The 12004-nt window shown below is 39.7% G+C and overlaps 1 protein-coding gene across 2 annotated transcripts in view; it reads right to left on the reverse strand.

Moving 5' to 3' along the window:
• Positions 1 to 12004, reverse strand: part of adam12b (ADAM metallopeptidase domain 12b) — an 84715-nt gene that overhangs the window by 23861 nt on the left and 48850 nt on the right. For both annotated transcript variants that reach the window (XM_088012818.1, XM_088012819.1), the window contains exon 11: positions 10623 to 10771. In XM_088012818.1, coding sequence (XP_087868944.1) covers positions 10623 to 10771 — 149 coding nt within the window. The remainder of the gene's footprint in view (positions 1 to 10622; positions 10772 to 12004) is intronic.

Below are 12004 nucleotides of genomic sequence, written 5' to 3' on the forward strand. Positions count from 1 at the left end.
ACTATAAGGTCTTCAAGCGTATTCGGGTGTCGAGACTGCAAACCCCGAGGCTTGGCAGGACAGATTTGTGAAATTTCTGCACCACACAAAATATGTTTGTTGAGCTTGATGGTAGACAGAGGTTGGGGGGCCTGAGAGGGGGATGTTTGATGTTTTTTTTTATTTTTGCCTTTGCCTAAGGGGGATTTGGTTGCAGCAACTGCATGGATATTTCACTGTTGTTAGTGGACTATAGTCGGGCTTCTCCTGAGGCTGCTAGAGATAATGGTGGGCGCATTCAATGGGAAAGAAATCCTTTTTTCCAAAGGAAAACAGATTTTCAAAGCGCACGCACGACACAAAAATATCTTCTTCTGACAGCCACTCTCGGGTTAAAGCCGAGCCCCAACTTCACGCAGATTGTCCATCTCTAAATGTCGACCGCTTTCATCTTCCCGCTGACCAGAAGCCAATCCAACCTGTCCCTGTCCAAACGTGTCCACTCACATAATCCACTGTTAAACCACCGCAACAGACGCTCGCACAAAGGAGTGTGTTATGGTCCTCAGCTTAGAGACCCATGCATAACATCGGGAACAAACCATGCAGATTAAACCACCGCAGGGAGCAGAGTGAGGCCGCTGTCGATAACACGAACCGCTGCTGATAAGAAAAAAAAAAAAAAAAATCAGGTACATATCAGGAGGATTGTCCATGAAAGGTAAACACAATGCGTTTCCATCAAACATGCTTTCACGGTCCAAAGGGGGGACGATTGTAGCTTCTGTTGAACAGATCTGCTTTCTTTTGGACATTGTAGAATCAAAAAAAAAAAGATTCGGAGCGTTAACGTGGACATGAATTCGATGCGTTTAAAATCAATATGTATAAAACAACACTGCTTCGGGCAAAAGCAGTGTTGTGTCTTGAGGTGTAACTCCCCCCACCCCTCCTTTTTTTTTTAAGTCTATGCACCTATTTTCAGCATAGTGTAAAGCAAAAGCATGTTTCATCACGGCTTCTTAAGGTTATCCTCTTAAAGCTTGTATTCTCGGGTGCTGTGGTGGTGCAAGGATAGATATAAGTGATTGAGCATGTACACGTAAATGTGACAACCCCAAATTAATATGGCATGCATGTTTATGGCGACTAGATGGTAACTACCGACTGTAACTGTGTATCCTTAATCATTCAAAGCAGACTATACCTCAGCCACGGTGCAACTCAACATATAACTCGAATGGACGTCTGCTGCAAGGCGGTGATTTTGTACCAGCAGCGGTTTGGTGATTGAGCTGCGTCTCTAATCTAAGGCCTGCATTCCTCCAGGTAACAGCTGCTCTCACAGTCCTGGTAACAGCCTGCCTGTGCACCCAGAGATGCCGTGACGATCTCTCTGTTATTGCTGGCTGCAATTTGTCTTTTCACGAAGATAAACCGATACGCAGGAGAAAAATCTTTTCCGAACCCACGTGAGGAAGCACTCTCATGCTTTTCTTCCATTGGCTGAATGTTAGCGGTGGTCAGCAGGAAAACACATTTGAATTGAAACAAAGAGTTCAAAGCAAAAAGTTTGATTTAAAACAAATAATATTAGTAATAATAATAATAATAATAAAAAAATTGAATTCTCAGATGACTTTTCTATAAATCTGTTCCAGAGACAACTCCAGAGATGCAAAAGATTTCAAAGTACAAGAAGCACAATAATCAGTGTGTGTTATCACAGCTGCTGCTGCACGGCTGCCCGGCTGTCCAGGAAATTAGCTGAGCAGAGGGTGTAGGATTCCCAGGATGATATTGGGTCTAGAGCTCTGCTCCCTCTCCAGGTATGGTTTGCTGAGGTGGAACTAATTTGACTACGCTCAACAGTTACACAAAATCTAATTAGTCAGACCCATTCTGCCTGTCGTATCTGTTTGAAAGGCAAATAAGTCACTTTTATTAGGAACAACACCCACAAATAAAGATGTTTATCTCATCAGTGATGTATGGCCTCATAAATTTGTGCTCCATACAGAGGAAAAGCTGTGGTGCCACCTCGCTAACGACGAGCTTAGTGGAGCTACCATTTCACAGAGAGGAACGGAAATGATCTATAGGTCATCTAATGAAGAACTTAAAATACCCGCGTCCTTTAAATGCATTCTTTTAAACATATCCACAAGGTTTGCATGATTTCAGGACATTTACAAAAAAAGGAAATGATAATAAAGATCTAACCACTTACTAGAAAAATTGCCATTTCTGTGTAGGATTGAAAAAATGTAACTGCAAAAACCGACATTTAGGGATTCAAAATTTCTGAAATGGCTGTTACATATAGTGAGGACTGATGCTAAAAAGGGCATTTATGACATTTGTGTAAATCTATAAGTGGTGCTTTATTAATCATGCATTTATTTAACTGGTTCATTCAGAGATAAGACACACTGACTCAAGTTGAAAAGATCAGATTATAAATTTATGATATGCAGTCTATACAAATACGTCACAAATGTAATTTTGTAGAATAAAAGACAAACAATGGTGTCTGATTAAACCCTTTTTTATTGCCACTGACAATTTATTACAGGCCTTTGATGTGCATCGTGGCATTCCCTGATGCCAGCTGTGCAACTGTGCCTTATTCTTCTATTGCGCCAAATTACCCCCGTCTCGTTTAATCCCAAATTTGTTTTGGTGCAATCTGCATCACACAAAACAGGTTTGTTTTGCAAGAGGTTTTCAAGAGGCGATTTCCATTACTATACAGTAAAATGAGATGGTTTTTCATTTAATGCATCTGTAATGTGCCATTTAAATACAGACAAATTGCATCCGTGCAGCGTGATGAGGTATTTCTGAACAAGATCTTCCCTCCTGTCCAGTTTCAGTATTAGCTGCACGCACAAATGTTTAGAACCTGCTAACAGCTTTGTACATAATTGGAAAAAAAAAAGGCAAATTTGTATTAAACGCTGAAAGATTTAGTCTTTAATTAGATAATTTAATCAAATTTAGTATTTATTCATATTAATTTATTCCTGCTCTCAGTTACATAAAAAAAGGGTCAACTTTGAAGAACTAACAGCAAATGTTTGTATAAAAACACAAAGCTATGTTGGCATTCTTTCTTAAAAATACCAAGTTTTTTATCAAGTTAGCAAGACAAAGCAAGATCCAGGAAGGCTGGCCCACACGGAAATATGATGCTGCGTTCTTGCTGACTGATTGATCTGGCAACATTTCACATCAACTGTCTTAGCTGCAGCCTTTTTGCTCCTGGAAACTGCTGCAACTGATATCTTGTGAGTTTTTAGGCAGTGAAATTATAATAAGATAAACTGCTAAAGTTCCAAACCAAACCAATTAAGAGAAAATAAGCTAAAAGAGGCTTTCTCTTCCTAGTGACTTAGAAGCCAATCGTAAAATGTACCGGGACGGCGAGACCAAGCATCTTGTCATGGATTTCCTGTCGGTATCATTTAGAAGCTTAATACGAGCGGGTTGAGAAGATAGGGGGGAAAATAGCAGTTTGGATAAAGAGTGGAGCCGCACTGTGAACGAGGCAAGGCACCGAGTACACAAGGGCTATAAAAAGCTCCGCTCTTTGCAGTCCCTCAAACTGACATCAGACTATCTCTATTGTTCTCCAAGACTCACCGCAGACTGACATGCTTTTAGTCCATGCTAAGCAGTCGAGACGTCTGACCTTTTAGCGAAATGTCAGCCTGCAACTCTGCCAGAAGCTGGTAGTGATTAAACATCAGGGGAAAAAAAAAAATCAAAACAGAACACAAGTTAAATTTTCTGCAAGCCTCTAGTACTTTGCTAACTCTTTAGTTTTTGATAGCAGAAATGAAAACAGTGATGCAGTTTTGGACCCTGTCTCTTACGGCCAGAAATGTTATTGCACTTTTTGGATGTTTTTATGACAGGCCAACACAACACAGGGCACATTGTGAGGTGTAAGGAAAATGGTAAAATATTTATTTATTTATTTATTTATTTATTTTAAACAAAAAATAAGCGTGTGTTGATGTGTTATGTTTGCAGCGACACCACACACTGTCATCACAGGTGCAAGTCATCACGGGTACATCCTTCTCAGTTTTGCTCATCCACAGTTTTACCCATTCCTCTTTGAAAATGGATAAATCCCAAGAAAATTGGATGAAAAATGTCTGTGCCACATGATAGTTTTCCAATCTGAACCATTCGATGGTGCTTTAGCTGCAAGTTAAAGGTTTTTATGATGGTCTAAAACTCAAATCTCTAACTGGCCTTCTATTAGGATTGCTTTGTATCTACCTGTATTCATGTTTGTAATCAACTCTGAACAGCTTCCCTGTCCATGTTAATAAAAGACATAATCTCTCACATTAAATCGATGCAAAATAAGCTAAAGTTTGTTGCTATAAAAATATATTAATAAACTATTAAGTTCCAGAGGTAGCTCCCTGCTGTTCTTCACAATTCCACTCGGATGCCGAAAAAGACACAGGAAAGGTTTTGTGCTTTTCTGCGAGGCAAGATTTTTTAAACTCCAGTTCCCACTTCAAAATATGTTTGTATACCATTCTTTTGCAAGCAATGCCAAAGTTTCCACCTGTTGTTCAACGAAATCTCCCAAGACCAGTCTTTGTGTCTCGCACACCTGTCACCGTTCTCCAGATGAACAAGAAGCTATTCCTCCGCAGCTGATAGCGTTCTACTGTTTCTCTCCCGGTACCACTGTCACCCCTCTTTGTGTTTCTCCTCCCGCGTTGCCATAGGAGGAGATAAAAAGACAAATGAAACCACGGCTTCCACGCTCCGCCTGTCTACCGAGGCACAAAGCACCTCTCTGCGGAACTCTCTCAGTGCGCTCTGGCCCTGATTGCAGCTGGCAGTGTCACTGATAATCACGTCATTTAGATGCAGTCTGTCCTCCACTCCATTAGCAAGTCTAAGCTCTGCGCCTCCAAAACACACACACACACACACACGCACGCACACATACACACACACACACACGGCGCACGCGTGCGCCATCGAACGAGCTACAACGCTTCACAACTACGTGTTTAACATTCTGAAGACATCTGGACAGAAGAAGAGGGTGGGTCAAAGGGGGCTGCCAATATCAAATAAATACATTAAAAAGAAATGGGGGGAAAAAAACGAAAGAAATGCTATTTGTGACGGAGGGAATGAGTTCTAGATTGGATTGAAAATTATTGTTTTTTGTGTGTGTGTGCGGGTGTGTCTGAGCGGATGTGTGTGTGTGTGTCGACAGGAAAGTGAAAATTAGGGCTGATGGCTCTAGAAATTCAATTTCGGAGATAGTCGGCTAAGAAAAGCTTGAACCTGTCATGTCCAAAAATTTAATTTTTGAAATAGTTCAGGGGGGAAAAGTACCGCTACAGACTAAACTCCATGAACCTGCAAAACTAACACGATCCACGCACTTGATGAATTGTACCTGTTCACACAAGACCAGGATGGTTTGGGTAGTTAGTTCCTTAATAAAGGTAGACTTCTTTTTTTTTTCCTGCGGTTTTAATGGACAATTCTGGATCTGAAGACAAGGATTTGCCTCAAAACCAGTGGGTTCCTGCTTCAAACTCCTTCTCCCTCCATCTCAGTCGCTTCGTTGTTATGTCGTTGTTGTTCACCTGCCGGTCAGAGGAGCCCCGTGGCGTGAACTGCAGGTTACATACTAGTTATTTTTGTCTGATTAAAATTTTTTAGATCATTTGAAACTTTTAAGTCTGACAAAAAAAAAAAAAAAAGCAATTAAGACGCTGTGCTTAAATCTGAGAGCGGACTGCAAGGTGGAATAGTTGTTAGCATGGTTACTTTGAGCAAGAAGGTCCTGTGTTCAAATGCAATCTTGCACCTTTCTGTGTGGGGTTTGCGTGTTCTCCCTGTGCATCAGTGAATTTCCTCTCACAATCAAAGAAACGCGCATGCTAGCCTCTCTAAATCGCCTTTGGGTGTGTGCATGTGCATGCTTGTAGTTTGACCTGTTTTGTCTCTGTGTTGACCTGTGATTATATCTCCAAGGTTTACATTGACAACTGGAAACAGGGATCAGTTGCCTCCCCCCTACTCAGCGAGAACTGAGCTGGTATAGAAAATAGAAGGATGGAAGTCTGCTGCTAAAGAAGTAACTATTTACTGAAAATTATGAAAATTAGGCAGGTAACTCTTATCAAACGGCCGCCTTGTTTCACCAGCTGAAACAAGCTGTTTACATGATCATTATAATCTCGTAGATCCAGGATAATTGGATATTGATTACCTGATCAGACCTAGTTTTGTGCAGCATTTCATCACTGTCCTACTTTACAAATTTACATATGCACTGCAATGTGTATTTTATTTCCAGAGATGACTAAAATACAAATGAAATATCAAACAACTGGAAAATGCAAAGGCTGAAGTAACTTAAATCTAAAGTGGAGTTTAACAGCAGAGTAAGATGATAAGGAATCGTGATTCCTTTCTGATTTGTATCTACCTCTTTTTAAGACCATAAACCAGGAATTTCTGTGTCTCATGTAAAGGACTTTGGATGTATTTATTTGTACAGACACAAGCATCTTGACATTGTCAATATGAATATTTTATAAGCCGCTATCGACACCACTCTTGGGTGTCGATTTCTTCTGCGTGTAAGAAATCTAGGAAGATTTCTTACACGCAGAACAGTAATAAAATCCCAAACTGCTGTTTACTACAAAAAAATATGGATAACTGGAGCTGCAAGAAATAGCTTTAGTTTGAATCAACAGACAGGATCAATAATAATAACTGCACCGAAATGCATAAGATTGCGCGGGTTTATATGCGCATAAACATAATAATAAAATTCTCATTTTGTTTCCCTCCCTGGTACGCGGCTGAGCAATGCCAAAACTCAATAAAATCCTGATATCCTGCAGACTGAAATGAACAAATATTGAACATACAATTAGAATGGTATTAGATAAATGGGGAAATATTGATGTTCTGTGTCAGTGTAGCAAGACAAAATTGCTTGCAAAATGTCAGAGCATCATGGCACATTGATTTATTTAGACTCTTTTATTAAGAAACTGTGGAGTGACTATGAGAATAAAAGTTCACTAATCATCTCTTTCGGGTGTTATCATGTCTAAACTGTTGATAACGACGCAAAAACAGCAGAAAAAAAAAATCTCCTGAACCTTATTAACCTTTTATGTTACAAATAATTCAATACCAGCACAATTCGTTGTTTCCAATTAAGATAGGTCTGTCATTTTTCTGCTCTTTGTGCGTTGCATTGTTTGCATTGGCCCTGCACTGAAATGAGTGATGCTGCTGTTAAACATTTTCCTCTAAGTGTCTCTGATGCTTTTGTTCACATAAATGTGCCTCTATTTAAAAAAAAAAAAAGGAAACAAAAAGGACTGTTGCCATGGCTGCGAAAACAAGATGTTTTTGACAGCCTATTAAAACATATTTTAAGAAAACAGCAATTTCTTCAATATTTTTGTTGATCTTTCCAAAAACAACTTTTAGAGTTGTAAATTGTAAATGAACACCTTTAAAATTAACATTGCATTTTAGGGTTTTATGTAAATGTATATATCAAGAGGTATTATTAGGGTGTTCTTCATTTTTAACAAGCCATTATAGTTTGCCACCATTTAAATGCTAATTTCCAGTGATAACATCCCATGTTGGTTTCATTCGATCTTTGATCTTGTTTTTTTTGCTGTTTATCAACTGTCTCAGATCTTGCCACGTTAGTTAAATCCTTTGTCTTAGTTTGTTCATTCATTAGCTCTGTTCTTTGTGCTTCTGAATTTTGTTCTCTATGATTAGTGTTATTCATTCCCCCTGATTTATAACTCCTCTATTCCCAGTTCAGCTCTCTGTATTTATCATTTCAACTCCCCTCTGCCTGCCAGTTCGCTCTCCTTCGCAGCTGTCATCTATCTCCTGATTCCTCTCTGCCTGCATTCTCCATCCGCTGTTTACATTTGCCACTGATTAGTCCTGGTTGCTTTGTCGGTTCCACTCTCTCTCCATATATAAGCTCATTGATCCTCATTGTTTTTCGCTGTTACTTTGTCCTTATTATTATTATTATTATTATTATTGTTGTTATTGTTATTATTATTATTTTTGTCACTCTGTTTCCATTCTTCACCCCATCCTGGTCTTTGTATGTTTTCTTTTTTTAGTTATCATTAAAGAAAACTATTTTATTTTTTATAAGTTCAAATGGATTCACATTTTAGAAGAGAAGCAACAACAAAAACAATCAACTGATTGGTTATGATTCTGGTCCCTGTTTGGTCCAGTTGACTCATATGAAATATGGCAAATTATGACCTCTGACCAAACAAAAATAACTAAATAAAAACAACTCCACTAGTTTGAAATACTGAAACATACCACAATCTGTCAGCATGGGTACAACATAAACATTTCATATCAGTCGAAACTGATAATTATTGATTAGTTTTGTATTTTAAATATTTGAAGCACCGCCACACTGTTGGTGTGACCTTTTCCTGTTTTATTCAGCTTTTTCTCCGCACTTCTGTTGTTAATTTTTAAGCAGTTATGAGGCGAAGCCTTACTCAGCAGGCTGTTGCTGGGAAATCGGAGAGTGAGTGAGTTACTTCATGCCACCCACCTGGTTTAGCTGGCCATGAGGTTGAGCAAGATAATGTCTGCCTACTTCCCCCAGAACGCTGTGCAGCTCTGTATCAGTGTTCAGTGAATATCCTATGTACTGAATATTTTAACAGATGTATTGTTGATATTGATTACAGGTCCATCGCAAGACACATTGTTATTGATTAATTGTGCAACCTTAGTATACAATATTACAAAGGTAGTTGAAAATGTAAGCATCCCGAACCCTGCAGATTGTTTTTGGCAATGAAATCATAAAAAAAAAAAAAAAAAAAGCAAAATAATAAAATGTAAAATGACTAGCATCCACAGAGATGTCTGTGTCCAGCCCTGATTAATCCACACCAAATGTTAACAATAAACTGCAAAAGTGGGGCAAAACCAGAACAGATAAAGTAAACTGAGCAGAAACACACAGTATTTACATTTAGATTTCTTTTTTCTTAATGAATTACTGTGTTCTTACTTTGGCAAATCTATCCCTCAGTGAGCAAAAACATCCCCAAAATCTGCATGGTGTGAAAATCACTTTATCCTTTTCTTCATTGTCTCAATTATCCTGCTCTAATGAAACATTTCCTTTCATTACGGCGTGTCTAAGCAACCCTGTCAGGTGTTTCCTATTGTTTATTTGGCTCTTATGATTGCATCTGCAGTTCAGAATTGTGGGCAAAGTCTAAAAGCTTCACTTTGAGCTAAAACAAAAATGCAATTTAGTCGGAACTAATGAATGGCGAGAAAGTGTAAAATCTGGAAATATTTTCTCCCCTATGTGTTCCCAAAATTATACAAATCCACAGCTGCGCATGAAATGTGAGAATGATTTAATCCCCCAGCGACATGATTAATGTGTGGGACACATGTAGGCTGAGGTTTAAAGAATACCAGTAACCGTGCCTTTCAGTTTTAGCTTCATGTTCCCTGTGTTGTGGAAATCCTTCTGATTGCCTGCATCTGTGCCTTGCAGGACCCACCAACGAGGCAAACATTACTGGCGTCAGACCAAGGGTGAAATCTGCTTTCTCTGCTGCGGGTTCGTGTTATCTGCTAGCCGTTTACGAGCAGTCACACAGTCCATCGCTCGCAGCAGCCCTGTTATCTTAGAGACCCAGACAACGGGCGGAGAATGCCACAGCAGCTACTTTATTCCAGTTCCAAACCATGTGTGTGTTTTTTTTTTTGCTCTGTGTTCTGAAGCCTTCTTTCATACATCAGCACAGAAACAATATGAATTTGTTCAAAAAATGTGACGCAAAATCATCAGCTACTGAAGTTTTTTTTATTTTTTTTTTTATTATCTGTTGCAACGCAGCATAAGACACCAGTATGAAGTTGTGTAGACATTTCTCTTTGCAAGACATCGTTTGGCCTGGTGTGATATTCTGGATATTTTTTAAAGCTGTCAAATAGTAGTGAACAACTATTAAACAAAATGAATTTTCCAAAGACTGGTAGCAGGGCAGTTACAGCAAGAGCCAGCAATTTTTGTCCTGAAAGCGAGTTTCATTAGGGATCTTGCAAATGTAACCTGTTGTTCTGTGTTGTGGCCATCATGTGTAAACAGCAGCCACACAAAAGAAACGTTGTTTTCCTCATATTTTTAAATATGAGGAAAGTTTTTAACTCATACAGAGTCTTGTAAATGTATTCAAATATTTTCACAGGGGAAATGTTCTGATTTTATTGCATTTCAACCACAAACTTCAACTTTATTGGAACTCTGTGTGATCGTACACACAATGGAGTAGATGGAGTAGAAAGGAAAGTAATAGTTTTTATTTAAAAAAAAACAAAAAACAGAATGTATTCAACCCCTTTTCCATCTGATAGCCCAAGTTACTTTATTTCATCTGTGTGAATTGCCTGGAAGACGAGCCCAAACAGTTTTGTTAATCTTTTGCTCTTAACGAATCATCAGTGTCACTGACACCACCTTCCACTTTTGTCTTTTCGCCTCTTGGGAACTTAAAAGTTGTAGATGAAAAGCGTGACCGGACCCTTACCCCGTGGAGGGGGTCATGATGCAGCCTCCGCGGTCGACAGTCATCCTACAACCACAGCCACGCTCCGGGGTGTCGTGGTTCATGCCGAAGTTGTGTCCCAGCTCATGTGCCAAAGTCACGGCTGCACCCAGCGGGTTCTCCGAGTGATCCTGGTAGAAGAAAGCAACCCAACGCGTCTTAAGTTAGCCAAGCTGAAGGACAGGAGGGAAAAAAAAAAAGTGTTAAAATGTCATGCAAACAAACAGCCATTTTAAGAAACGTACAGTTCGACCCTCTCCTTTTAGTTTCAGTTTCTTTATGGAAACTGTATTTGATCTACCAGAGTTCACTATCACTGCAGAGCCAATCAGTCTGACTTCCTGTAGAGGCAGCTACAGAAACCTCTGCATGACTCCACCGATAAGACAGACAGACGGATAATGACCAAACTGGAAAAGAAACTTCATCTGGACACAGTTTTACAGACCGAGGCTGGGAATAGACAGGAAATGAACACAGCATAGTATATATGTGTTGTGCTGCAGTGATTATTTAAACATCCTTCTTCCTAAAAGACGGATGGATGGAGTCAGTCAGTCAGGATTCTCTCTCATCCTTCGTTCCCCCAGGTGGGGGTTCTTCACGGTACCTTAGCCGTACCTACAACTGCCCTCTTCTGGACTGAGGTGTCAAATATGTTTACAGGTATTCGTTGCTTGGTACTACCACAACTTTAAAGGGCTATTACACTTTTTTTTTTTTTTTTTTTTTTTTAATTGCGATAGGTCTGTGTTTGAGCCTCACTTTTTCAAACATGAGCCAGTCGTGAAATTAAATTTCTTTCACGGTGACATTCAGAAAATCAGTACAGAATGGTGTCTCCTTCGCATAAATGCAGTATGCATTGCATGGTTTTGCAGATTAAAAACTTAATCTGCAAAACCACGATGGAGGGGGGTGAGGGGGGACATCAACCCACTGCTGTATATCTTACTGTATTGTGGCTCTCTGGGACTTACATGAGAAAATCACATGCTTCCTTTGAAAGCACAGTCATCAGTGAAACGCTGAGGCCAAGCTGTGCCACTTCCTGCTCTGATTAAAGAGCAGCGTCATGGGAGCTGCACCCCGCCTCCAAACAGGAAGGATGGGAAAACTCTCTGCAGCCTTTGTCATGTTCGTCAGGGTGGCGTGCTTCTAAGTTGCACGAGACGGGGCTGAGTACTAATAATAGTCAGATGAGTAAAATGGTTGAAATGGTAGAAAGCTTCTATGATCACTGTAAAGCAGGAATCTGCTCCTTTTGTGATGGTGAATGGTCTAACCATATTTCTGACATGATTTCTATCCCCTTGGGGGCGGGGGGAAAATAAATACAAGATCTGGGGCAGAACACATGGTGC

Source organism: Poecilia mexicana, unplaced genomic scaffold, assembly GCF_051168715.1.
Source record: "Poecilia mexicana isolate PSO_F unplaced genomic scaffold, ASM5116871v1 scaffold_15, whole genome shotgun sequence".
Taxonomy (NCBI): domain Eukaryota; kingdom Metazoa; phylum Chordata; class Actinopteri; order Cyprinodontiformes; family Poeciliidae; genus Poecilia; species Poecilia mexicana.